The 26,059-nt window shown below is 48.0% G+C and overlaps 16 protein-coding genes across 16 annotated transcripts; 6 read left to right on the top strand and 10 right to left on the bottom strand.

Moving 5' to 3' along the window:
- Positions 1–27: 27 nt before the first annotated feature.
- Positions 28–1,806, bottom strand: KL928_004040 (uncharacterized protein; the record flags this gene model as incomplete). Its single annotated transcript, XM_043204695.1, has 1 exon — positions 28–1,806. The coding sequence occupies one exon, from the start codon at positions 1,804–1,806 to the stop codon at positions 28–30; it is 1,779 nt and encodes a 592-aa protein (XP_043058734.1).
- A 174-nt stretch (positions 1,807–1,980) lies between these two features.
- Positions 1,981–2,748, top strand: KL928_004039 (uncharacterized protein; the record flags this gene model as incomplete). The annotated part of the gene is made up of 1 exon (XM_043204693.1): positions 1,981–2,748. The coding sequence occupies one exon, from the start codon at positions 1,981–1,983 to the stop codon at positions 2,746–2,748; it is 768 nt and encodes a 255-aa protein (XP_043058733.1).
- A 32-nt stretch (positions 2,749–2,780) lies between these two features.
- KL928_004038 (uncharacterized protein) lies at positions 2,781–4,364 on the bottom strand (the record flags this gene model as incomplete). Its single annotated transcript, XM_043204692.1, has 1 exon — positions 2,781–4,364. The coding sequence occupies one exon, from the start codon at positions 4,362–4,364 to the stop codon at positions 2,781–2,783; it is 1,584 nt and encodes a 527-aa protein (XP_043058732.1).
- A 55-nt stretch (positions 4,365–4,419) lies between these two features.
- On the top strand, positions 4,420–5,433 carry KL928_004037 (uncharacterized protein; the record flags this gene model as incomplete). Its single annotated transcript, XM_043204691.1, has 1 exon — positions 4,420–5,433. One exon carries the CDS (start codon positions 4,420–4,422, stop codon positions 5,431–5,433), a length of 1,014 nt encoding a protein of 337 aa, XP_043058731.1.
- A 6-nt stretch (positions 5,434–5,439) lies between these two features.
- KL928_004036 (uncharacterized protein) lies at positions 5,440–6,705 on the bottom strand (the record flags this gene model as incomplete). Its single annotated transcript, XM_043204690.1, has 1 exon — positions 5,440–6,705. The coding sequence occupies one exon, from the start codon at positions 6,703–6,705 to the stop codon at positions 5,440–5,442; it is 1,266 nt and encodes a 421-aa protein (XP_043058730.1).
- Positions 6,706–6,891: 186 nt separating this feature from the next.
- KL928_004035 (uncharacterized protein) lies at positions 6,892–8,457 on the bottom strand (the record flags this gene model as incomplete). The annotated part of the gene is made up of 1 exon (XM_043204689.1): positions 6,892–8,457. The coding sequence occupies one exon, from the start codon at positions 8,455–8,457 to the stop codon at positions 6,892–6,894; it is 1,566 nt and encodes a 521-aa protein (XP_043058729.1).
- Positions 8,458–8,547: 90 nt separating this feature from the next.
- KL928_004034 (uncharacterized protein) lies at positions 8,548–9,645 on the top strand (the record flags this gene model as incomplete). The annotated part of the gene is made up of 1 exon (XM_043204688.1): positions 8,548–9,645. One exon carries the CDS (start codon positions 8,548–8,550, stop codon positions 9,643–9,645), a length of 1,098 nt encoding a protein of 365 aa, XP_043058728.1.
- Positions 9,646–9,658: 13 nt separating this feature from the next.
- KL928_004033 (uncharacterized protein) lies at positions 9,659–10,675 on the bottom strand (the record flags this gene model as incomplete). Its single annotated transcript, XM_043204687.1, has 1 exon — positions 9,659–10,675. The coding sequence occupies one exon, from the start codon at positions 10,673–10,675 to the stop codon at positions 9,659–9,661; it is 1,017 nt and encodes a 338-aa protein (XP_043058727.1).
- A 175-nt stretch (positions 10,676–10,850) lies between these two features.
- On the bottom strand, positions 10,851–12,194 carry KL928_004032 (uncharacterized protein; the record flags this gene model as incomplete). Its single annotated transcript, XM_043204686.1, has 1 exon — positions 10,851–12,194. One exon carries the CDS (start codon positions 12,192–12,194, stop codon positions 10,851–10,853), a length of 1,344 nt encoding a protein of 447 aa, XP_043058726.1.
- A 298-nt stretch (positions 12,195–12,492) lies between these two features.
- On the bottom strand, positions 12,493–12,932 carry KL928_004031 (uncharacterized protein; the record flags this gene model as incomplete). The annotated part of the gene is made up of 2 exons (XM_043204685.1): positions 12,493–12,736; positions 12,841–12,932. The coding sequence occupies 2 exons, from the start codon at positions 12,930–12,932 to the stop codon at positions 12,493–12,495; spliced, it is 336 nt and encodes a 111-aa protein (XP_043058725.1).
- A 440-nt stretch (positions 12,933–13,372) lies between these two features.
- Positions 13,373–14,464, top strand: KL928_004030 (uncharacterized protein; the record flags this gene model as incomplete). The annotated part of the gene is made up of 1 exon (XM_043204684.1): positions 13,373–14,464. One exon carries the CDS (start codon positions 13,373–13,375, stop codon positions 14,462–14,464), a length of 1,092 nt encoding a protein of 363 aa, XP_043058724.1.
- Positions 14,465–14,483: 19 nt separating this feature from the next.
- Positions 14,484–15,502, bottom strand: KL928_004029 (uncharacterized protein; the record flags this gene model as incomplete). The annotated part of the gene is made up of 2 exons (XM_043204682.1): positions 14,484–14,510; positions 14,780–15,502. The coding sequence occupies 2 exons, from the start codon at positions 15,500–15,502 to the stop codon at positions 14,484–14,486; spliced, it is 750 nt and encodes a 249-aa protein (XP_043058723.1).
- A 120-nt stretch (positions 15,503–15,622) lies between these two features.
- Positions 15,623–16,885, top strand: KL928_004028 (uncharacterized protein; the record flags this gene model as incomplete). Its single annotated transcript, XM_043204681.1, has 1 exon — positions 15,623–16,885. One exon carries the CDS (start codon positions 15,623–15,625, stop codon positions 16,883–16,885), a length of 1,263 nt encoding a protein of 420 aa, XP_043058722.1.
- Positions 16,886–16,950: 65 nt separating this feature from the next.
- Positions 16,951–18,024, top strand: KL928_004027 (uncharacterized protein; the record flags this gene model as incomplete). The annotated part of the gene is made up of 1 exon (XM_043204680.1): positions 16,951–18,024. One exon carries the CDS (start codon positions 16,951–16,953, stop codon positions 18,022–18,024), a length of 1,074 nt encoding a protein of 357 aa, XP_043058721.1.
- Positions 18,025–18,060: 36 nt separating this feature from the next.
- On the bottom strand, positions 18,061–22,317 carry KL928_004026 (uncharacterized protein; the record flags this gene model as incomplete). The annotated part of the gene is made up of 1 exon (XM_043204679.1): positions 18,061–22,317. The coding sequence occupies one exon, from the start codon at positions 22,315–22,317 to the stop codon at positions 18,061–18,063; it is 4,257 nt and encodes a 1,418-aa protein (XP_043058720.1).
- Positions 22,318–22,367: 50 nt separating this feature from the next.
- On the bottom strand, positions 22,368–25,937 carry KL928_004025 (uncharacterized protein; the record flags this gene model as incomplete). Its single annotated transcript, XM_043204678.1, has 1 exon — positions 22,368–25,937. The coding sequence occupies one exon, from the start codon at positions 25,935–25,937 to the stop codon at positions 22,368–22,370; it is 3,570 nt and encodes a 1,189-aa protein (XP_043058719.1).
- Between the last annotated feature and the right edge of the window lie 122 nt (positions 25,938–26,059).

Raw genomic sequence — 26,059 nt, 5'->3', positions numbered from 1 at the left:
TATATAATAATAGGCCAGTAACATTTTCTAAAGTTTTTTGCTAATTAGGCCTCTGAACATATCGAAACCATTTCCGTCCGGTTGCAGTTCGTAAGTGTTCCCGGTGAAGTTCCCGTATCTGTCCACTTCTTTAGCCGTCAGGAGTCCAAACTCTTTACTGATTCCAGTGATAACTGCTTTGGGGCTTCCTGGATGGTCGAGAGTGACTTTCTGGCCTGTGTGCAACCACTGTTTGTAGTACAGATCCATAAATGGTTCCATTCCGTCCACTTTAAATCTCTCGAGCATAGTGTAGAGAATCGAGAGATACTTGGCCGTCAGCTTCTCTGTTGCTATCGGTTTGAGTTTCGTACCAAGCGTCTCATTCATCTCGCTGATCACAATATTCAGAGAGGTCGTGGGTCCCTGGTTGAAAAGGTTCAGGCCTGTTCCGATGGCGACGAGGAACTGATTTTCATAAACAGCCGTCTCCACGAGAACACCACCTATTTTGGTGTAGGAATCGAGATCCGTCTTGTTCAAGCAATCAGGACGTAAAATGTAGACGTCGTTAGGCCACTTCAGGCGAACTGGAATTTTCTCATAGCCGGGACCGTATGTTTGGACGGCCTGGACCATCGACATGCTAACGAGGTACTGGAGTAGAACCACAGGCGTGGAAAGCGGCATCCTCAAGAACAATGTCATGGCGAAAACTCCCTTTGGATTCACCCAGACATTGCCTGTCCGTCCTCGACCTGCCACTTGCATGGTACCGATGATAGCGAACCCGTGAGGAAGGATACGCATGAAGGGAGTGTTGTACATCATCAGAGAGCTACTTGAGGTCAGCACCTCGCCGTAGAGAATGGTGGATCCTAGCTCTCCAACAGTGGAATATCCCAGCTCCTTATACGCGTCCTCGAGATCATTCAAATACTGGTGGGTGTTGAAGTACGGTGTTAATTCTGGCTTTGGGAGCGCTGTGTCGCAGATATAGACATCTTTGATAGCAGTTTCTGGGTCAGATAGATCACTCTGCTCGAATTTATCCAAAGTCTTGTGGACGCGGATTTTGTCTTTTCCAAGATCGATGATGTTTTCAGATTCGTAGCCCAGCTTGTGTTCCATGTCGTACACAAGTTTGGCAAGCTGCTCCTTTTGCCTCGAGACAAGCACCAGAGGTGTCAATGATGGACGAGTCGACTCCTTGTTGACTTTGAGACCCAAGCTGCGGAGACAATGGCGCATGAACTCCAATCTTGCGACATCGTTTTCTTTCAGCACCTTAATAGATTTTTCAAAATCAGTTCCTGGCTCTGCCTCGAGCAGAGTAGGATTGTACTCCGGGTGGGTGCCGGTCAGCAGAACCTTTCCCTGGCCAACAGAGCAAAGGATCACCGCAGCCTGGGGGCCTGGACACTCGACCTCGACGGGTTCCTCGTATTCTGCCAGGATTTGGGTGTTTGGGTGCTTATCAGCATCAATGAAAACGGCACCCCCATTGTAGTAGTTGTAGAGGGGCTGTTGCAATGCAAGGTCCGTCTTCAGCTTTACAGGACGAGTTCCTTCTTCAGTGCCGTATTGGAAACCCTTGAAACAGGCACCGCGAGCAACTCCTGGGAAGAACTTGAGCTCTCTGGCACCACTGACTTCCATGTCGGGATTTCCAACCTCGAACTCGCAACGAGCAGAACCGTAGTAGCCACCCGAGCAAAAACCAATATACTTGCCCCCTCCTGAGACGAACTGGCGGATCTTTTGGTTCCCCATACCGTTGAGATTGGAGCCCACCGCCAAGTCAGCACCTCCAGGAATGACGATCATGGCAGTTTTGGCCTGCCACGGCTGAGAAAGCAGGGTTCTGGGCTCGACGGGTCCCACTGCGTAGTAGGGAGACAGCAGCAGCCTCAGCGTGTCGAGACAATGCTTGACACTGTCTGAAGCTGCTCCAGGGCCATTATAGACAAGAACGTTCATGGAAATATTTTTTGTTGAGAAATGTTGATCAGGGCCGGTATTGGAAATATTGCGCTTGTTGGGAGACCTTTCAAATTGGCCCCCTTGCGCGGCCCAATTGGCAGAAAGTTAATTTTCGGGTTCCCGCCCAGCGCAACCGCTAGCATATTTGTGCGAGCGAAGTGTGACAAAAAGCACACCACAATTCCTACTCTGTCCGAAATTCGTGAAAGTCTATACACCGTCCCCAATGCGTTGACTTTCACCAGACTCGTTGCTGCGCCCGTGGTCGGGTATTTGGTGGTTTCTGGACACACCACGTGGGCCCTGGGTCTTTTTGCATATTCCTGTGTGACAGATTTCGTTGACGGCTTCATTGCCAGGCGTTACAACTGGCGATCGAAAGTCGGTTCCATTATTGATCCAATGGCAGATAAGGCACTAATGGTGATATGTACTGCCTGTCTGTCCCACATTGGCGCGGTGCCGTTGTATTTGGCAGCACTTATACTCGGCAGAGACATAATGCTGCTACTGGCCGGCATCGTGATTCGATACATATCGCTGCCTGCTCCAAGAACATTTCGACGGTACTGGGACTTTTCGCTTATCACAGTCGAAGTGCGCCCAACAACGATTAGCAAGATCAATACCGCTCTCCAGATGGCATATCTGGGAGGCCTGATGCTGAGTCCACTTATAGACCTGGGTGCGGGCCGTTTGGAATACCTCGTGGCTGCCACCACTGTGCTGAGCGGGTTGTCCTACATATTCAGCAAAACCGCAGTGCGCAGAATTGCCAAAAACTAGTATATATACTCAACACTGAATTACCTATATATTCACCTACTGAAGCAAATGTCATCGATACGCAGAATCGATTTCACGGTCTCTGCAGCAAGAGTAATGGCACTGGTGTTGACAAGGACAGGCTGGAGCACGTGCTCGTCAAAGGTGTTGGTAGCTCCAGACCGTCTCACACTGATTCCGGCGTTCTTCTCGCCCAGCTCGTGTTTGTTTCTGAGATCCGTGACGATCTCGATCGGGTTCATTCCGGCGTTCTCTGCTAGTGTCGTTGGAATGACTTCCAATGCCAGCGCAAACTCCTGGAAACACAACTGCTCGACACCGGAGAACTGGTTCGACTCCTTGAGTAACGTACGCGACACCTCGATCTCTGGAGCACCGCCTCCGGCAATCAATGCTCTTTCCTTCACCAAACAGCGAACCACACACAAAGCATCGTGCAACGACCGTTCTGTCTCGTCAAGAATTTGGTTGTTGGCACCGCGACACACGACAGAAACAGTTGGCTGCGTAACGTTCTTCACGCCAGTGATTTTGATGATCTTGGAGCCAGAAGACTCGACTTCCTCCACCAGGTCTGCGGTCCCCAGACGAGACTCCACAAATGAGTCGACATCTGCAATAGGCTTGCATCCCAGACTCTTGCTGATGAACTCGATTTCGTCTCTCTCGATGTCCTTCACGACCAAAATGTTGAGCTTTGCCAGAAAGTGCAAGGCAAGGTCATTAACAGCGTCTCTAAGAATAGACTTTTGGATCAACAGCACATTGCACTTTGCCTTCTTGATTTTCTTGCAAATATTGAGCAGATACGCCCTTTCCTCTTTCAGTATTTTATCCATTTGTCTGTAATCATTAACCACGATATTGTTTTCCATGTCTGGTTTTGGAGGAGAGAGCTGGAACTGAATCAGTCCGATCTTGGCCTTCTCCATTCTCGTTGGTCCGCCAGCGCTCTTGATAACGTTTTGTGTCAAAACGACGCCTTCCACTGTTTCTGTGTCATCAATAGTGCCTCCGATCTTCTTAATCAATCTGATATCGTTCAAATCCACATTCTTGGCCTCAGGGCCAACAACCTTCAGGACTGCATCGACGGCCAAGGGACCCAATAAGGAGGAGTGCTGAGAAACAATTTTCGAGGATAATGACGTGTTGGCTGCCCGAATCAACGCGTCTCTGTCGTCCAAGGAGATTTTGTGAGACATCTCAAGCAGGATCTCCACACCCCGTCCAGCCGCTTTGGTGAATGCCTCTGAGATGATCGTTGGGTGGATCCCTTTGTTCAGGAGCTTCTCTGCCGCTCCAAGCAGGGCACCCGTGATCACAACCACTGAGGTGGTACCGTCTCCGGCTTCAACGTCCTGTGCACCTGACAAATCGACCAGCATTTTGGCCGCCGGATGCAAAACAGCCATGTGTTTGAGAATCGTGTGGCCATCGTTGGAGATGATCACCTCGCCACGTCCGGTCTTGATCATCTTGTCCATACCCTTTGGGCCCAAAGAAGTTCTGATTGCATCTGCCACGGCTCTTGCAGCCAGTATGTTCGCTTTGCGCACCTCCTGTGGCTTTTCTTTGTTCTTAAATGTCGCGTTTGACGGAAGAACCTTGGACATGTCGAAAATAAATTGAAAAAATATCCGGGAAAAATATATAAATTTCTAGTAACTAATGCCTGAGAACTCGCACAAGCCAGCGGTGTTCCACGATATAATTGTCACCAAAAATGATATACTCAACTGCTCGTATGAGAGCTGGTACTCGCTTTTTGGAGCGCACGCCTACTCGCGAGCTGTGATATTGCCTGCACCCCAGGAGTTCATAGACTATCTGGAGAGTGATGATTTCACGATCCCGGGTGAAAAGTCAAATCCAAATCCACCGAATGATTCTGATTGGGACTATACGCCTCCAAGTCGGCCTGATCCAGCTTCCCGTTTTTTGGAATTCCACAGTAAGATCCAGGAAACGTTCAAGTCATTCAAATACATTGCCCCAAAACTCAATTGGTCAGCCCCTCAGGATTCCGTATGGATGCTCCCTGGCCGAACGATGAAATGTTCCTCACCCTCAGATATTTACCTACTGCTCAAATCCTCCGATTACATCAATCACGACCTGAGCCACGCATTTGATGAAGCTGATTCTGTGCCCGACAAACTACAGTATAATCTGATTCTACGAGAGTGGAAAGAGATCAATCCTTCGCTGGAGTTCAGATGCTTTGTGCGCGATCGACAATTGTTGGGAATCTCCCAGCGAGACCTGAACTATTATCCTTTCTTGGAGGAACTTCACGATACCATAATTGAGAGAATAGCAACCTTCTTTGACGATGTTCTCCTCCCCAAGTTTGGATCCAACAGCTTTGCCTTTGACGTTTATCTCCCAAAGCCATTCACAAAAGTGTATTTAATTGACATCAATCCATTCGCGAGAAAAACGGATTCATTGTTGTTCACCTGGAACGAACTGGCGACAATGGCTCCTCATGACGATGACGTTGTTGTTCGTCTTGTGACACAACATAATTCAGGAAGGTTTGCTACCAAAGCTCATTCACAAAACCATGTGCCCAGGGACGTGCTTGATGCTTCGATGGATTCGTCAAAAATGGTGGAAATGCTTCAAAACTGGTCTGCTATGCTATCAAAGGAGAATGACGAAACAGAGGAAGGCGAGTAAAGCAACTTAGTCATCCAGGAGAGCCCCCCGTTTTGTGGGAGGTGGAAACCTGATTTCAGCTCCTTTCAGTGGTCCGTCTGTGTGATACAGCCTTGGCCGATAACCAGGGTTTTCTCCCATAATTTTCGAGTTTCTGAACTTGTCTATCAGTTTTGCTTTGCCCTGCACTTTCGCATACGACATCTCGCAAACTTTTTCTGAGTTGAACTTGTTCCATTTCTTTCCGGCTCGCTCAATATAGAACCTGATAATGTGTCTTGGCTCAACGAAAGAAATGAAGGCGTATCCAACGTTGCAATGGTTCTCAAAATCAATGCGCAAGTAGAGGAAGTCATATAAATCTTTGCTCGTCAGGTCTATGAACTCCTTGAGCTCATTGTGGTTAACTTTGTTCGGAACGTTCCTTATCATGATGGTTCTGCGTGGATCTTGTCCCAAACGGATCCTTGTAATGTCTATTTGATTTTCGTGCGGGACGTAATTAGTCCTGAGAGAGCCTGAAAGCGGCCGCCGTGTTTTCAGATGCTGACTCTTTCTCCACTCATCATTACTCTGTTCTGTGTGCTCGCTTTCCATGCGTTTGATGTCTCCTGTCATCCAATTAATGACTTGCAAGTTTGGTTGGCTTTTTGTGTCTCTGATTGCGGGTTTTTCGCAAAGCTCTTGTAAAGATGAACGCATGTGTATTAGAGTGTTGCTGATGTATGATTGGGGAACCGCGCGTGCTTTGAAGGACGCTCTGATGTCATCAAACGTACACTTGAATGTATTTTTCAGATGAGCAACTGTTTCGAAACTAATAATGGCACCGAACTTGCCAAGATATCCTGCGAGCTGATCTCGAAATCTGTTCACGTCGACCTCTTGGTCACAGGAGACATAAACGGTTGCATAGCTATCCTCCAGATACTTAAACTCGTGATTCGAAATGACGTTTGCCAGAGTGGTCGGGTCTGTGATGAAGCAAGGTTCGAGAGTCTCTGCGGCAGCGTTCCCAAAAAGCTGTTGTAATTGTCTTAAGTGCTCGGGCACTTTTTGAGCCTCGAACCAGCCAACTGCAAGCACTGTCTCGTTCTGAAGTGCGAGCGGCTTATATGCTAATATGTCGCAGAGATCCTGGAAGTCGCGCAGAACCGCGCTGAGTACTGCGAGTCGCCGACAGCGAAAAAGCACTATACGCGAGTTTAGCACGCCCGTGGGAAATGGCAAAGCAATAAAAGTTGTCTGGTAGGCGCTGTCTCTAAGAGATGACGAGCAATTTCCAGGGAACATGTTAGTGAAAGTGTGCTCATGTGGATGCACCCCAGGGTTCATAAGAAGAAGGGATAATTAGCTAAATATTTATTTTATAATAAGTTTTGGGCTTTCGAATTTAAGGATCGGGCTTTATAAATTTGCGGAACTGATAAAACTATATCCCAATTTAAATGCATTGCCTTTACATACATAGTGCTCTTTTCATTGCAGTTTGACGCTCTTCGAGAGGTTTTTCTTGATACCAGTTGTTTCACCAACATAGGGACCGTGGTCTTTATTGTACACTGCGCGCACAGACTTGAGTTTCTTCTGTGCCTTGGCATACTTCTTCCTCTTTTTGACACGAGCATTACGGTTGTCCTTGTTCCTGTGGGGAGTAAGACCGCGATTTTTGAGGATCTGATAGTTGAGCGCGCGCTTCCCGCTTTCTCCAATGGTCTCCTGTATCTCTGCCAGTTTTCCATCCCTTGCAGCTTTCTTAGCCAGTTCATGTGCTTCTTTTCTTTCCTGTTTGGATTGTTGCTTTTTGGACTTCACCTCGTCATAATAATCCGTATCAGGCTTTTCTGTAAATCGTTCCTCCGAGTCTTCTTCTCCAAGAGCCAGCCCAGGAGCCGAGGCGTTAGCTCGATCTCCTCGTTTCTGTGCCTCTTCCAAAAGACGCTGTCTTCTCTCAAATAGTCGCTCTTTATATGGAACGTCCTGGTCACCCTGGTACTTGGCATCTTTCTTCTTTTCCTGCTGGTCGATCTTGGAAGTATAGAACCGCAATGTGCGTCTGCGGCCCTTCTTTTCCTCGAGATCCACTTCGTCGATATCCTCTGGTCCCACGGCGCGGAGTTTGCGCACCTTCCGTTCTGCAAAAACATCTGGCTCTTCGTCCTCAGCCTCAGAAACTTCGTTTTCATCCTCTTCGTCTGACAGGCGATCATCGTATTGGTCTATTAGTTCTTCCTCTGGTACGCTTGACTCTTCGATTTCAGCCTCGGAAACCGTCCTTGCCCTCTTTTTCTGTGCCTGTCGCCAAACCTCTCTAGCGCTCAATAGACCCGTCATGATAGGTTCTTCACGCATACTGAACGGCTCACCGCTTTTCAAAAACGATCCAAATAGAGCGAAATATGTCGCGATCGTGCCCAGGTACGCACTGAGGGCATTAAAACGAAGCTCTGCAACAGGGTCAGTATTTTTCTCTTTCGAGAGATCATCTAGGACCGGTTTGAGCTCCCGCACCTCCTTTGTCAGCGGAATGAATTCAGGATATTGATTTTCCATCACTTCAGAAAAGCCGGCTTCATCAAGCTTATTCAGGTCCAGTTTCTGATCATTGGATTCCTCTGTCTCTTCCTCCCCTTTGGCCCAGTCTCCCACAGTGTCATCCATCATATAGTCATCCATATTCAATTCCTGTAAATGTTTCTTTTGTATTCTCAGTGCTTCCTCTTCGAGCAGCTTTGCGTCCTCCTCTTCCTCCAGTTCGTCTCCTCCATAATAATCATTTCGACCACCCCAGCCTTCTTCTTCGTCCTCTTGTTCTTGTTCCTGTTCAGAACCAAAATACTCCTCCTCGTCTTCATCTACATGGCCTGTGAGCTTTCGTTTGTACCGTTCGATTTCTTCTTCACTATCTTCCTCCTCATCAAGACCCAGGACTTCTTGTTCGCTATCTTCACTCTCTGGCTCTTCAAAATTTGCCTGATCAAGCAATATCTTCTCTCTGCCTGCGTGGAACTCATCCACCTCGTCTAATCCGGGATCCTGTTGCATGAGGGTGAATCTAAATATTTTTTTAAATTTTTTTGAAAAATTTCTTAGATTATTAAATTTTTTTTGATCGAGGAATTATAATAATCAACCATGTCCAACAATCGATTGGACTCTCTATCTAGGCCATCTGGCAATGTTGCCGGAGGAGGCTCTTCCAAACAAAGCTTGAAATTCAAGCCTAAGGTGGTTGCGAGACGAACGAAGGAGGAGCGAGACTCGAATGTTCCAGTGGCCACCCCAGGCGTGAGCAAAAAACCGGGATCGCTAGCCAAAAACCTGCAGAGAAATCCTCGAACTCCCGGGATGCGGCATCTTCAAAACACAAAAGTCGTGATGGCAGGCCCTCTTGCCATGGGAACCGTTTCGCTAGCCAATTCGGGGCAGAGCAAGGGAACAAAAATGGTGAAGAAATCTGCTGATACATATGATCTGGCACAGAGTCTCAAAGCACAGACCGCCAAAAAGGCTAAAGGAATCACGGAATCGGATGATGAGGGCACCGATGATATGACTACGCGAATCGACCTAGGACAGGCGTACGATTGGAAAGATGTTGATACGCAGTATTTTCCTGTGAGAGCTGAAAGGCAGCAGCATTACGAGTACGGTGAAGAGCCTATTCCAGACAGTACAATCAAAACCGAGATTCATCGTGAGGTTTCCGTGCCTGTTGACTCAGAGCCGACATCTAGAGAACAGAGTGTGGAGATCAAACAGGAGGAAGATGCTACGCTCAAATTCATTCCTGACGAGCAAGCAAATGTAGACGATTCTATTATTGACTATCAAGGCAAGCAAGAAGCCGCGCGATTAGCGGATGACTATAGAGCAATAATCACCAAGTTGGATGACATACAACTTGAGGAAAATGCAGAGGAGATGCTATTTTTGCAACTTCCGAAACAATTGAACGTGGAGAGCGCTTCTCACGATGTAAAATTGGAAGATGACGGTGACCTTTCTCAAAAAGTAGATACGACATCGGATGTGGTCGGTACACTGCGCGTGCATGAGTCAGGAAAAGTGACAATTAAAATGGGCGATACGGTGCTGGACGTGACCAGAGGAGCTGCGACTCACCTTGTCCAGTGCATAGTGCAACTGGACGAGGACGCGAAAGAATGCGTGGAATTGGGAACCGTGAACGAAAAGATCATTGCAAGCCTCAGCTTGTCTGACGAGATATAAATCATCTGTAATTTTATTCGGTTTCCAGTTTGACTCTTTTTTCATCACCTCCCTCAGTAATGCTGCCAGATCGTTTCGCAGGTTGTTCGCCATTCTGTTTCATCAGTTTTCTTCCAAACCTGATTGGCTCCAAGCACAATTTGATTTTGGCCGAGATGGTCTTGCTTTCTTCTTGGGACGGGTCCAGTGCTTCTTTTCGCACGACATCTGCACAATGTCGTATTATGACCATTAATTTGTTGTAGTGCTGTATTGCATCTTCGTCTTCCTGTTCGCTCTTCTTGACCAGCCCAAACTTCTTTGATAGATACTTTTCGACCAACACATCATCACACAACCACAAGCAGGCCAAAGCTATTTGCGGTGGGGTGTATAAAAATGGTAGATCGGTAAATAAGCTCTCGTTGACCAGTTCTCTCGCACCGTCATAATTTTTACCAAGTCTGTTGAAGTCTAGTTTTGGAAGAGTCTGTTGTATGTCAAGGAAAAAGCCATATAATGGCTGAAACGGATGGTGGCATTGGAGAGAAAATTTCATGGTCTCCAAAATAAGGTACTCGTTCTTCAATATGGCTTCCGGGGTCGTCTTGGGAATGTTCTTGCAAAAAGTGTTTATCCCTATAAAGTGGTTCTCAACCTTAGCAGATAAGAACAAACAAGTGAGCATGATGTTTCCCGGATGATATTCCATAACAGAATGATATAGGTAGAATTTGTATAGATACATGATGGCGGTCGATCTTACCTGAGCAGACAAGTGAAAAAATGCGGCAAGCTCTTTACATCGACGTGCGTAATAGCTTATGAGTCTCTTTTCTTCATCAAAATGGACGAATTGGAACTGGTCTTGATTCTCTCTCATTAGCTTCACTTCTGGTAGAGAATCATCCAATTCATTGATTCTTTCCTCGGTCTTTTGTATTCCCTTTTTGTTGGCAACAATACGCAGCTCCTCTAGCTGTGAGTGAGTGAAGGACCAAAACCTATATTGCGTAGAACGCCTGAAAAGATCATCGTTACTAACAACCATGATTTTAATTCAGTTACAATTTTTCCACCACTACTAACTACTATATTTTCGGAATATCTTTTCTCTTCTTTCTATTGATGTGTGCTATGTCAAAAGAAGATCCAAACATCATACATTCTTGGAGATAGAGGAAACTATGGAGCTCCTCTCTTCTAAAATGAGAGTCTCTAGTCGCTTAGAAGGTGGCGACAAAAGTCTCGGTGGCAGACTTAAGCTTGCCCAAGAGCTCGGAAGAAAGCTCACCCTTAGTTCTGATAGCCTCCAAAATGTCACCCTCGTTGGCCTTCAAGTACGCAACGAATTGCTCCTCAAATTCTTGGATTCTCTCGATTGGAATGTTGTCCAAGTAACCGTTGACACCAGCGTAAATGACTGGCACTTGCTCCTCAGAAGCTTGTGGAGAGTATTGCTTTTGCTTCAACAATTGGGTCAATCTCTCACCTCTAGACAAAGTTTGCTTGGTAGAGGCATCAAGATCGGAACCGAATTGAGCGAAAGCAGCAACTTCTCTGTATTGAGCCAAGAACAACTTCAAAGAACCAGCAACTTGCTTCATGGCCTTAACTTGAGCAGCAGAACCGACTCTGGACACAGACAAACCGACGTTGATAGCTGGTCTGATACCCTTGTAGAACAATTCGGCCTCCAAGAAGATCTGACCGTCGGTAATAGAAATGACATTGGTAGGAATGTAAGCAGAGACATCACCACCCTGGGTCTCAATGACTGGCAAAGCGGTCAAAGAACCACCTCCGTGAGCATCGGACATCTTAGCAGCTCTCTCCAACAATCTAGAGTGCAAGTAGAAAACATCACCTGGGTAGGCCTCTCTTCCTGGAGGTCTTCTCAGCAACAAGGACAATTGACGGTAAGCAACGGCTTGCTTAGACAAGTCGTCGTAGACAATCAATGCGTGCTTTCCATTGTCTCTGAACCACTCGGCAATGGCACAGGCAGTGAAAGGAGCCAGGTATTGCAATGGAGCGGCCTCAGAAGCAGTAGCGGCAACCACAATAGAGTACTTCATAGCATCGTTTTGCTCCAAAGTTTGGACCAATTGAGCAACAGTGGATCTCTTTTGACCAACGGCAACGTAAACACAGTAGAGTTTCTTGGACTCGTCATTGCCATCGTTCCATCTCTTCTGGTTCAAGATGGTGTCAAGGGCAACAGCAGTCTTACCAGTTTGTCTGTCACCAATAATCAACTCTCTCTGACCTCTTCCAATTGGGACCAAAGCGTCGACGGCCTTCAAACCCGTTTGCATTGGCTCGTAGACGGATCTTCTTGGCAAGATACCTGGGGCCTTCAATTGAGCGATAGCGTAACCAGTGGCCTCTATTGGTCCCTTACCATCAATTGGGTTACCAAGAGCGTCAACAACTCTTCCCAACATACCTGGTCCAATTGGAACATCAACAATCTTTCCGGTTCTCTTGACGATCTCACCCTCCTTGACTTCTCTGTCGGAACCGAACAACACAATACCAACCTGGCCAGGCTCCAAGTTCAAGGCCATACCCTTGACACCGGAGGCGAACTCAACCAATTCCTCAGCTTGACAGTTGTTCAAACCGAAAACTCTGGCGATACCGTCACTGATCTGGTTAGTAAACAATTTCGGGCTGTGCGGAGAGTAGCGAAAATCCAGACTGAGATTTGGAAAATTTTGAGGTTATGAGATTTCGTGGGCTATGATTGGCCAACAAAATAGTGAACACACCTTTAATTCCAGCGATCTGGCATGCAATTGACTATGCCAGACTAATCGTCTCGTGTGGTCTGCACTATTCCGTACTCTGCACAATGTAATGTACTTACCCAACGGAAAGAACTCTTCCGGTCTCGTCCAAGTTGGCCTCATCGGAAACACCTCTAATCTTGGACTCCAAGATCGAAGAGACCTCGGTTGGCGCAGCCTTGGCGGTGGCATACGATCTAGCGGATAACAGAGGTCTAGCCTGTAATATTTGCGACAAGGTCGCAATTGTGTTAGTATTCCAAAATGACAAGCTGTCCGCAAAAACCTCGTGGAGTTTCCCATTGAAAGACAAAAACAAGCTCAGTGGCTAAGACAACGGCGTTCCGTACGCCATTGGACACATTGGCACCGAGGAAATAGATGTCAGCCATTCAAGGGCACTTTCCATTGGCTGGCGGGCGACTGGATACTCACAATTCTTGGTGCAGCTCTAACAATGTTAGCAGCTAGAGCTGATCTAGCAGCTGCTCTGATGGCTGGTCTAGCAGAAAGCATTGTTATACGATGATTGATTCTTGGGAAAGAACAAATCTGGTTGTATAAAAAATGGAAACAAAAGTGGAAGAAAAATGAAAAAACGACACAACAACCACAGTGCACAGCACGGCCTGTGAGCGCGCGGTCGACTGGGGGAATTTTTTTTCTCCTGGTGGACACCACGGCACGCACATTATTGGTCGATTTGGAGAGTTACCCGGACACAGTATTTCCGATAAAGCAGGATCGGTCACGGTAGACATGCGGGCAGGGGGTGTCTTCGTTACACTTGAAACATCTCAACTGGAGAGCCACATTGGCGCGAGCCTGAGGCCGTTAGCTCAATTAATGAGCTGGAGAACATGCTGAGCTAGCTGGCTACTTCGCGATCCATCTGTGCACCAGCACTGCCCGAGGAAAATTTCAGTAGTAGACAGAAAGCTCTTGTTATCGTTAGTATGACAGCCACCGAGCCTCAATCTCCCCGATATTTCACCGAGTATTTGCCCCGACTGTGTTCTGTCTCTATATGTGTGGAAGTACAGAGACAAGGGCTTGAAGAGCTTCTCATTAAAGACAATCATTTGCTGGTCTCCACGAAGACGCAAACGATCTCCATCCCGCTGGCGGGAAAGACTGCAGACTACAATGAAATCCTGTCATTCGCGCGAGTTGAAAATGGCTTTATTACCTTAAAAGTTCCTGCTGTGGCTGACAAAGCCGCTAGTAGTACCGATCAGCTAACAAGCACTGACGACTTGATCTGGTCGATCAGAGACTTGAAACAGCACCCAAAAGGCGTCTTTGAGTGTGCCGCATGCTGCCAGCCAATTGCAGACCTCTCAAAAATACGAAAGCTCCATTCTATGCCATCGGAAATGTGGTATGAAATGATGGAGTTCTGGCACTGCCACAAACCAACGAACGGTAACTATACCAACGACAAAATCGCGAATCGGTTCAACAGTCTGAAGCCTGCCTCAGACACATTAATCGTGGGCGCTTACTACTTCCTGGCTCCTTCGCTGCCTTCAATATTCACGGAGAATCAATTTGTTAAGTGCGCTGGCTGCCACCAGATTCTCGGGGAGCAGGAAAATAATAACCACAAACTTCTTAAATGGAAGCTGGCACTGAGAGACAGGAACGCGCAACAATATTGTTCATGCCTGATCTATCTATATAGTTATTTGCTTGACTCGATTGCCTCAACCGCAGTGCGTTTTTTCCTTGTGAAAAGCCAATCGACAAGGGTTTTGCTATGGTGTTTCAATTTTGGAATAGACGTGACGTTTTCATCTTCATATTTGAAAAACTGCCTCAAAGTGATGTACATTGACGACGAGAGCAAAGTCTCCAAATTTTTGGAGCAAAATGACGGCGAGGGAACAAATCAAAGGTCACTGCATAACCGATATGAGGTGGTTGATTTGGAAGACGACATGATGACTGAAACTATCAATGAGCTTAACACGATCAACGAAAAGTTGCCAGAGTCGCAGCGACAATTCAATCAGTGGAAAGTGTCCTATCTAGGAAGAAGATTATAGTCCCTGAGCATCCAGCCATTTATCCACTAGTGGTGCGACCTGCTTTCTAGAGTTGACGGGTTCACGCTGTTCAAAGCTAAACGGATACTTGTTCAAAGGCAGAAGTCCCAGGGGTTCTTGTATCTGGTCTAAAAGGCTCCTAATCTTTGCATCGTCGCCTTGAAAAAGTATTTCCCTGTGGAACTTCTTGTCGCTGTAAGATGTCATAATGATTGCAATATCTAATTTTCTCTCTTTAATCCAGCTGTCCAAACCTGCCGCGAGATCGAACTGCAACAGATAATCTAAGTTAACAACCATTGAGCTGATACCAACGGTTCGATACTCTTTGTAGTCCTTGCGCAGCAAGTCTCGAAGTGACAGTCCTTCCACGTTCTGTTTGGCAGTGTTCAGTTCATCGGTCCAGGCTTGTAGGAAGGCCTGGTCTGCCTGCAACTTTGGGAGCAGCAGCTCAAGAGCATCCTTGTCAACCTGCTCCACCCTATGCTTCAGTCCCGAGGTATCGATCACCAGTGGACTGAGAAACAGCCTAACAAGTTTGGGATCGATTTGACCAACCTGCTCCTTGAAGTGATTGAGCACGAGGGAAATACAGGAGCCCGATTTTTGTATGATTCTGGGGCTGGCATCAGTGAAGAGTTTTTCGTCTTCGTGGTGGTCGATTATTCCCACGACCTTTGCTCCAAGTTTCTCCATGAGATTCTTGACAACATCGCCTTGAGGTTTATTATGATCCACCAGTATCAAATCGACTTTTGCTTTCGCCAGCTTGTCCCAGCAAGTCTCTATATCGTCCAGAAAAATCAGGTCTTTCACGTTGATGTCTGATTGTTTCATAACGTGCACGATGTCCCTTCTGAGATCAAAGTCTTGTCTAGGAATATTGATCAAGGGCAGAACAAGAGACTTGGATGAAAGCGTCGAGTACGCAATTGCAGAAACCACAGAGTCCATGTCGGCACTTTGGTTACCGGTAACTAAAGTGATTCGAGACTTTTCAGCGATGTTGCGTAGAAGACTGCCAAACTGCATCAGCATTGTTTTACGCGAATGTAAATTATCTTAACAAAGTAAAATAATTTTCTTGATTCTGCAGGGGAAATTTAGTGATTTGGTAATCCGGGGGGGCTTTTGACATTTGTCGAAAAAGCTTTCTCCATGGTGTCCATTCCACGGAAAATTGCCCGACTCTTGGCATTTGCGCTGATCGTTTCAACGATAATACTCGTGGGAGTCAACTCTGGAGGCTGGAATCTTCAAGCTGGCTCGAACTCGCGAGTCTCTGGAGACAGAAAACTGGTCTTCTCGCACAAGAGTGCCAAGACGCCCCAGCAGATAGTGGAAGAAAATTACAAAACGTTACAGGAGATATTGAAGAGACCGATCCACGAACCTAAGACAGGGAATCTTGTGCGACCCCCCTCTGATCCAGATCAGTACGATCGCGCCAATGCCACTATGCTGGTATTGGTGAGGAACCGAGAACTAGGCCAGGTTGTGCGAACAATCAAGCAAATAGAGGCAAAGTTCAACCGAAAGTTTCATTACCCTTACGTTTTCCTCAATGAAGAGCCATTTACGGAAAGATTCAAGGAAACTATCAAAAAGCATGTTTCAGGTAAAACGTACTTCGAAAGCATAGATAAAGCGATCTGGGAGCAACCAGAATCGATAAATGTACAGCGACAGGACGAGGCAATGCAGCAGCTGGAAGCCGAGAACGTTGGATATGCTAAATTGGTGTCCTATCACAACATGTGTCGATACTATAGTGTGAACTTCTATAACCATCCTCGATTACAACAGTTCCGCTACTATTGGCGTTTTGAGCCGGGCACCGATTATTACTGCGATCTTGACTACGATGTGTTCAAGTTTATGGAGATGAACAAGAAAACCTACGGTTTCGTGATAGCGTTATACGACGTTGAACAATCTGTCAAAACGCTGTGGCCAAGAACAATGGAATTCTTGGCTGAACATCCCGACTATCTACATCCAAACGGAGCCTACGATTTCCTGCTAGAAAACCTGCAAAATCCTCACAAGACGCTCATCGCCAATGGGTACTCTACGTGCCATTTTTGGTCCAATTTCGAGATAGCAGACATGGACTTCTACAGAAGTAAGCCGTACTCCGACTGGGTCAACTTTTTGGACTCCACAGGAGGCTTCTACTATGAGCGCTGGGGAGACGCCCCCGTCCATTCTGTGGGCATTGGCCTGTTTGAGGATCGCGACAAGATCCATTGGTTTAGAGACATAGGCTACAAGCATCAGCCGTACACTCTGTGCAGCAATTGTCCGTCGTGTAAAGGATGCAAGACTGCAGACTTTACCTACAAGCATCTGCGGGATCAAAACTGTCTGACCAACTGGTGGAACTACGAAATGTCTGAGGAGCAGAAGAATATATATTAAAAGCTGGAATTTTATTTTATTAGGTGTCGGCTGAAAAATTGTCCAATTTAATTTTGTCTCTGAACATGAAGTCTGTCAATGTTGCCGTTATTGGAGCAGGTGTCGTTGGCTCTGCATTCCTTCAGCAGCTTGCCGGCGCAAAGTCTGCCATCAGCTATAATCTAATTTACCTGTCGACCTCGAAAAAAGCAGTTTACAACAAGGACTACTCTCCATTTGAGCTGACCAAATGGTCGCAGCTGTTGCAGTCAACTGCTTCTAGCCCATTGTCCGTCGAGGATCTTGTTGATTACCTGAAGAAGTCTCCATTGCCTGCAATTCTTGTCGACAATACGTCGAACGAGACCTTGGCCAAGTCCTATCCACTTTTCCTGAAGAATGGTGTTTCTGTGGCCACTCCTAACAAGAAGGCCTTTTCCAGCTCGCTGTCTTTGTGGAACGACATCTTTTCTGCAGAAAATACCGGCTTGTGCTACCATGAGGCCTCTGTCGGCGCTGGATTGCCTCTGATCTCCCCTCTCAAAGAGATGATAGCCACTGGCGACGAAGTGGAGAAAATCGAGGGTATTCTGTCCGGCACGCTGTCCTACATTTTCAACGAGTACTCTACGATCTCGCCAAACACTTCGAAATTCAGCGACATTGTCAAAGTCGCCAAAGAGCTGGGCTACACCGAGCCAGACCCAAGAGACGACCTGAACGGTCTCGATGTCGCCAGAAAAGTTACCATTCTTGCCAGAATCGCCGGCTTGCAAATTGAGTCGCCAACTTCGTTCCCAGTGCAGTCCCTTATTCCAAAGCAGCTTGAAAGCGTCCAGTCTGCAGACGAGTACATGCAAAAATTACCAGATTTTGACCACGAGATGGAAAAGCTCAAGTCCGAGGCTGCCTCAGAGGGCAAGGTTCTGAGATTCATCGGAAAGGTCGACGTGGCCAACAAGAAGACCAGCGTCGAGATCGCCAAGTACGATGCGTCCCACCCTTTTGCGTCGCTCAAGGGTTCTGACAACGTCATCTCGATTCAGACCAAGCGTTATCCTAACCCGCTGATCATCCAAGGAGCAGGTGCCGGAGCCGAGGTCACGGCCATGGGAGTCCTTGGCGACGTGATCAAGATCGCCGAGAGAATTGCTGCTTGAAAACAATGGATAGTCGTATATTACAGTAAGCGTACATCATTTACTATTGAAGCTGTTGTGGCTGGACGTGTTCTCCAGATCGTCTTCGAAAAGCGCAATTTCCACGTCCTTGCTCACCTCGAATCTCCTCTTCGCCTCTCTGAAAAGCCTGCGAAGCTTGTTCTCGTCCTGGCAGATCGACATGAAGTCCAGCATCACACCCTGCGAGTCGAGGTACACAGCCTGGTTTTTCGCCTGCTGGCTAACAGAGAGGTTGACACGAGCCACGTGGGCGTTGTTTGGAGCTAGAAAGAACCCTCCGTTCTCCCGCAACTCGGCAATGTATGCGCCGGTCTTGTGAATGAACTGCGCGTACTTGAAAGATGGTTTTCCCCAGGAATATACCACGTCAAAGTCGTCGTCCCTGAAATACGTAGCTGTGCGGTTGTCTAACAGGAAACCGCACTTTTCAATGATGTAGAGGTGGTAGAAGTATTTGTTCTCCTTGAGGAGGTCTCCCGCAAACTCAGGATCTGTCCAGGGATCAAAAGCTAGCGAGATGTCCACCGTGGAATGCAGCGGGTTGCGCGTCGGCAACGTGCAAAGCTCCTGCCACGGAGCCTCGACAAGAGTCAGCCCGTACCGTTCGCAGTGCTTGGCCCAGCTGTTGACCGTGTCCTCCACCAGTTTGGAGGTGTTGTTGAGCCACTCCAGCCGCACATGGAAACAGTGCTCCGGGTTGTGCACAATATCGTAATGGACAGTGATAAGCTCCGGCTGCCACGAGACGCCGTTAGGGTCGAGGTCGCACGTGACCTTACGGCTCAGGACAACGCGCTTCTTGGACCCAGAGTCCTCTGTAGGGCTTGAAAAGACGGAGTTCTCGCTATTTTTCTCAGTCTCCGACTTGCGCAGCGAAGCAGGCGACTTGGCTGAGCCCGCAGCCGAGTCCTCGTTGATGAGCTGGTAGAAGTAATGGCCGTCCAGAAAACGGTGTCTGGACTCAACATGGCGGAACAGACCCTGCTCCATGAGCTTGTTACCGTACTCAACAGCCTGTTCTCTTGTATCGATGTCTTCGAAATTTTCTATCATCCAGCTGACCAGGTCCATTCCCAGGAAACAGTTGGGATGGGTTCGCAGATGCCATTTCCTGTCCACCACCTGGATGCCTTTGTCTCCCTCGATGGCCTTCTTGAGCTCAGATAGGTTGACTTTTTGGTTGAATCTGGCTGTCTGGAAAAGCGAGCTCGTCTTATTTTCTTCAGATAGTTGCGCAGACACCGCTCTCAGGTAGCTAAACAGGTTGCCTGTGTAAAAGTTGATTTCCGGGATAATCTCCAGCCTCTTGCGCTCCGTCTTCTCGCCAGCCGTGCGGTATTTCAGTCTGTTAATGATGGAAATCAAAGAGCGTATACCTTCCAGCCGGATTTCCTCTGGAGTGAGTTTTTCCGAGGCCAGATTGAAAGCGTTGGACGGAATCTCTGTAGGCAGAATGACGAATTTGATGCGGTGGCTGCGCCGTTGCGCAGGCTCCACCGTCTCCTCGTATCCTGCTAGCAGCTGGTCCAGCTGGTTCCAATTGTAGTTTCTCGGCTCTCCTTGCAACGCATGGATCACCATAGACTTGTACTCCTGGGAATACCGTGTGCGAACGTACGGCATGTAGTCCGACCGCGACGACCTCGTGAGCACGTCGTCCGGCCGGCTCATCCTTTTGTACACCTGGACGTTCACCAGTCCGTCGAAATCGCAGCTGATGCGGTGTATCTCGTTCGACAGACTTAAGTATATCCGAGACCCAAGATAATTTTTCTTGGTGAGATACCGAACCAGCAGCTTAGAGTCTCCGTTGGGTTTGCGCTGGTTTTCGACTTTGGCCACGTTTTCTGCCACACAGATCTGGAAGCCCAGAGTGAGCCGCAGTGATATCATTTTCCGCATCAGCGTCTCGCTGTTGCGTCCCTCGTTGACGTCTGCCTGGCTTAGAAACACGTCGTATATTCTGAAGGTGAAGTTCTGATTGAAATCAGAAACGCTCGGGAACACAGGAGTCATCAGCGGGAGCGAGGCTGGCGTGGAGATGGATTTCCATTTGATGCTTTTCCGCTTCACATTCTGCGGAAAAACAAACTGCCATCGTCCGTACGAAACCATGCCCAAAAGCTCACTGGTTTCCGCATTCGACGGATTTTCGACTTGGGTCCAGTAGCTGTTGAGAAGCGAGTTTTTTTCCTGGCGTTCGTGGCGCGACTTATCGCGCTCCTCGGCCGTGCTGCGAGCACGAGCCGGAGTTTTTCTTAGGGACGGATCCGAGCTCATTTTGCTCATCCGAGGACCGTGGTCGGTGACGGAGATCGTGTCGAGCTTCGGCACGTCGTCGTCGTTCTTTATCGGGATCGATTTCACGCCGGGCGACGAGATGATGCGCTTGACAAACTCAAAGGCCTTTGGCGACGTCTTTTTGGGTTCTGTCTTGGTGATGGATAGCAGTGACGAAAAGGCACTCACGTTGGACTTCGACGTCGTTGTCACACCGACAACGGTCGACGTCGTGGGCGACGACGCCTTGAACGTATTGAGGTCCGGCGGCTCCAGCCCGCTGCGCGCGCCAGCACTCACGGCCCTGACAGGCTGTTTCATACGGGCAACGGTTTTTTTTGGCAGGGAGGTGCTGGTCTTAGTCCCAAAAAGCTCGCTGTCATATTCGTCCATTGCTTCCTGCACAGAAGTGACGCCAGAGAACACCAGCTCCCTAACGTTGATTGCACTGAGGTCATTTTCCATAACTCCCATCATCTGGAGCTCGTATATTTTGCACCGTGGAAGCCATTGGTGCACCGCCTGTGTGGCATCGCTCCAGAAAGAAATGTCCATCCAGCTGGGTATGCAATGTTTCAGCTTCTTTTGGCTATCCAGATACCTCACCAGCGGAACAACATGGAGCGGCGGCTGCGAAAGACAGATGACATCGATCGTCGCGTCGATCGTCGTCATCAGCTTGCTCGTCTGCACAAGAATGTCGTATTCGGTGTCGAAGATGCCGGTTCCCGGAGAAATCACCAGAAAATGGTTGGTGGTGTGCCGCAGATCAGGGTCTCTAAAATCGTCACTCACCAAACTCATTCCCAAGTTGATGGCCTCAAGAAGATTACCCTTCACAGAGGGCAGAAACGAGCCCTCGATGATGTACTCTTCGGGATGCAGGTGCGTGCGACGGGGATTCTTGCGCAAGCGGATATCCTTGGAGAAGTTGGCAAACTCACGGCGAAGGGCAGCCATGATCTCGTTCCACAGCAAAATACTCACCTGGTCCACAACCACGCGGTAGTAGTCTTTCCGGTTGCTTGGCTGCTCCCCGGCACGATAGCGGTTGGTTTCTAGGTTCAGGTCGACACTGCTGAACAGAACGATGGTGATCAAGTGGTGGGTGCTCAAATCCTTCCAGCGCTGGAATATCCGCGGCAGCAGAGAATTAACCAGCTTGTGGAACATCTGCTGGCCGCTCTCTTCAAAATGCCACATCTCAGAGGATATCTGAATGAACACAATCAGGCGTGCCGACTCCGACCGAAACACTATCTTGGTGCTTGGGCCAACGTATCCGGAAAACACTTTGCGGCCATTTCTGTAGATCTTGCCTACGGTGGCCCGGATTGAGCTTTGCAGAAAAGATAGTCTTTGTGATCGATAAAGACACTTCTCTGTCAGAATGGACGACAAGTTCCACATGTCTCCGCGCGACAGGTGCATGTCCTTGACATACACCTCAATAACGTCGGCTTCCACCAGCTCAGGAGCCTTTATGCGGACCAATACCTGGCTCCGGAGCTTCAGGTCGAGCAGCTGTTGCAAAGGCCCTGATTGCAGCGAGATGTAGTTGTTGTTGCCCAATCCTCCCAGTGACACCTCTGACGGCTTGTAGGTAAAATAAAGTTTGCGGGCAGAGCCATCTAAACACTCCAACTCACAGACGGCGCCCTCCTTGATCCCCGGTATCACATTTGAGTCTAGCAAGACGTCCTCGGCAGACGTACGGCTTTCGTGGAACCGCACGCTCAGCTGAACCGGCTCTGTCAACAGCGGAGTTGGCGTCTCGGACACGGCGGCCGAGTGCTCTGAATCGCGTATGGTGGAGGCGGTTTCCATATTCCACTGGTCTGTTGTTCGTACGTTCAGAAGACTGCTGCTGGAGGAACTGCGGATCTCGTGTAGACTCCTAGACTTCCCCACCACCAGGCTGGCCTCATTGGTGCGCTGGCTCATGCGGTTCCTCGCACGGTTGAGGTCGAAATTGATCCGCTGTCGCTGCATGAATGGGAGTAATTTTACAATCGAATTTATTTTTCGTAATTATTTTATTTTTATAGCTCCACCGTGTGAGTCACCGATTTGCGGCCCTGCAAATACGTGCCCAGCTGTTCTTTGGCAGCAGTCTGCGAAACCAGCGACGCCACGCTCAGCTTGTCAAACTGCTGCAGCAGCTTCGTTACAGGCTTGTCTTTGGCTTTGTACTCGCTGATCTTCTCCTGTAAATACTTCAGCTGATCGTAGTATGTTCTCAATTTGGCATCAAGACCAGAAACAATCACCTCAAAATTGGTTGGCGAATCAAGGATGCGCTCAGGGAATAACCTCCCGTTCAGAACAAATAGCCGTGCATGCAAATCATTTTCCATATCGCGGAGCTTCTCGTATCCCTTGCGAATGGCATCCAGCTTTTGGGACGCGGCGGGAGACAGATTCTTTTCCAAGTGAGGGTGTTTCCTGTTTTGCTCCAACTCCCTGAGCATTGTGTGTATCTCATCACTTTGATTTGTTATAGCGTTCAACTTGGAAAGTAAAGAGCTCGTATCGTCAAATGTAGCACCCAAATCAGCTTTCAGCTTGGAGTAGTCTGCTACGTTTTGGTTCATGACCTCGGAAAGTTTTCCAACCTCAGACAGCCTCCAGGATGTAGGAAACAAACTGTGGTCTCTGAAATTGCGTGGATACTTCCCTGATGCGTGATCCTCCATAAACTCCTCAAACAACCGTATGTTTTCATGCAAAATGTTGAACTCTGCATCGGTGTGATAAACGATCTTCTCCATTTCACGTAACACCTCGTTGGAGCTCAGCTCTGGAACAGCCATGGACCCCAGCGAGACTAACTGGGGAACGGCTTTCGGTCCCTTATCTTTGTCAATCTCTCCAAAATCGACATTTTTTTCCACCACTTTTGATTCAGTCGTGGAGACAGACTTCTCAACAAGAGGCGATTTCGGTGGAGGAATGAGATCTGTCTTTCCTGCTTCTGGCTCGCTCTGAGCCGCTGTAGAAGGCACGGCTGCTGACCCAGAACTACTTTCAGATACTGACTGATCGGCGTTGGAGTCACTCTGCGGCGATTCGACAGTCGAGTCCTGTTCTGTCTCAGCAGCGTCATCTGAGGGCTTGAGTTCGGACGGTTTGGCGACTTCCTGCGGCTGCCCCGCGTCGGTTTCCTCAGTCCCTGATTGAGACACTTTGCGCTCTGCAGATGGGGGCACTGGCTGTTCTTCACTATCTTTTTCACTATCCTCTTCAGCCTTAGCTGCCACATGCAACTCCTGTGTTCTCTGAGCAGAAGCGTCCAAGCTCTCCGGCCTTTCGATTTCCTCAAAGCTTCCATCCAGCTCGGCTGAGTGTTCACTGAGGTCGGAATCTTCCAGAGAGGGAACTTCTTCTGGAGTTTTCACTTCAGCCTCACCCTCGTTCTCCTCAAGTACATCATCTTTCTCATCTTCATCAGAATCATCGCCGTCGAGGGTTTCGTCGCTTTGATTTTCAGAATCTTCAATAACTTCCTCAGCCTCTTTGTCAGCTTCCTGCTTTGATTGTGAGAAGTTGAATGCAGGAGACTTCAAGTTCGAAAAAGGTGTGCTCTCCTTGTTTCCCAAGGATGCAAACGGACTTTCTGATTTTTTATTCAGCGAGGAGAATGGACTTTCTGTATTCCCTGAGAGATTTGCAAATGGACTTGGAGATTGGGATTTGGAGCCAAGTTTCAGGTTGTCTAAACCAAGAGAGCTCTTGAAATTCAATCCAAAAGGACTTGAACCAGAGCTCAGCTGGCTGTCCTTCTTCTCCTCTTGGCTGACTGGCTTTGAGCTTAATTGTGCAAATGGACTGTCTTTGGAAACTTGATTGTTGGACCCGAACTTGAACGCTGAACCGCCCTGTCCGAATAAACTAGAGCTAGTATTTCCAAATGAGCTTTTGGTTTCCCCAAACGGTGAGCTGCCCTTTTTGTCAGCACTTGCAAATATGTCTTCTTTAGGCTGGATATTGAAAGGTGATGATGATTTAGAAGCAAAAGCATTCGTTCCCGAGCTGAAGGAGGAGAAAGCCCCAAAGCTTTTTGGCGCGTCGGCACTCTTTTGTGACGAGGCATTTGCTGTGGGGTTTGATCGCCCAAAAGAAAATCCAGAGGATCCAAAACCCGATTGCCCAAACCCAGAGGAGTTGGAAGATCCAGAAGCTGCAGAACCAAAAGCAGATTGACCGAAACCTGATTTCCCAAAAGCAGAGCCTCCTGTAGCTGTTGAGAAACCCGACTTTCCAAATGGAGACGATGTAGCTGTGGAAGATCCAAATGGACTCTGTACAGCTGGCTTTTCGGACTGTCCAAACAAGCTGGTCTTATTTTGGGAGAAGGAAGAAGCCAAGTCCTTGGGTAGCGTCTGTTCTGGCGCTGCTTGCTGACTTTCCGAAGACTCTAGCACCTCAATCTTTCCCGTCTCAGTCGAAGCCGCCTCTTTGGCAGCCCCGAGGTCAACCTTGCCAGCGTTGATGTCAGTGGATAGCCAAATGTTCCAGACCAGCAGCTGTCCTCTATTGGTAAGTGCAATCATCTTGGGCAAAGCACCACATTTCTCAACCTGTTGACAGGGTTCCAAAACTTCTGATTTTCCTGTTAGATCAAGCACTAGGCCAAGAGGTGTGTCGTCATCTCCCGAGTCAGGGTCCAGGGGCATTTGCGCTCTGTCGGAATCATTCAGCTGCAGTAACTGTTGTGTTTTCGTTAAGGTGTTGAACTCTGTCGATTTTGAGCTAGTGAGAAACACAAGATGCGGGTAGGTGGAGCTCCACTTGTGCAAATGGAGAGTGTAGAAGCTCAATTTTCGTGGAATTACACCAAATGGCATGCAAATGTCGTACGCTTCGCTTTTGTCCAAAGTGTCACCGTTTCTGGTAATGACGTATGATTTCGTGTCATCGTCGTCTGTCTCGCCACCAAGGACCACCAGCCAGCTGTCTCGTTCTAAGGCCGTCACAAAGACCGGCTTGCGATCTTCATCAAGGGAAATGGTCTCTGAGCTCCCAGAGTCGGTCTTGAGCAGCTCAACATGAGAATCCACGCCGATCAATAAAGTTTTGTTGTCTATCCAGTCAAAACAATTACACTCTTGACGAAGAATCTTGGTTCCAGTTATATCAAACAGCATCAGCCGGCCATCAGCTAACAGATAAGCAAAGGTGCCTAGCGCGCTTGAGGCAAGGTGAACAACCTCGCAGTCTACCGAGGTAAGAATCTCTGTAGCCCATGTGCCCTGTTTCAAATTGTCAAGGTTAGCCTGTTCTATGGTGTCTTGTTTCACAATGATCAGATGGGACTCGTCCGCGGATAGTACTATTTGAACAATTCCAGCTTGCTCAAACTCCTGCAAGCACGCGATAGAATAGCTATCACTATCTGGATCAGCAGACAGAAGCTTATCAAGCTCCTGTGAGTCGATTATCTTGAGATTGTTATTAAGGTAGGCAAACAGTAGATTGTGTTTATTTGAGATTGCCAGCAAGTTATAATGATGTGCGTCCAAACCTTGGACTTCAGCCGGATCGAACAGCTGAATGGCCGGTCTCAATTGGAAGCCGAACTCTTCCAGCTCCAGTTGTTCCAAAGATGACATTGAGAAATTATTGTGCACCAAAAAAATAAAATAAAATCAGAAAAAAAATCGAAAATACCCGTATTAATTATTCTTTTATTATGGTCACAGTAAAGGCACAAACGTACATAGATAAAAGACGC

This window comes from Ogataea angusta, assembly GCF_019207475.1.
Source record: "Ogataea angusta isolate 61-244 chromosome Unknown 61-244_NODE_8_length_553539_cov_90.782090, whole genome shotgun sequence".
NCBI lineage: Eukaryota > Fungi > Ascomycota > Pichiomycetes > Pichiales > Pichiaceae > Ogataea > Ogataea angusta.
The sequence above is the reverse complement of the archived record's forward strand: the minus strand, read 5'-3'. Positions and strand labels throughout refer to the sequence as shown.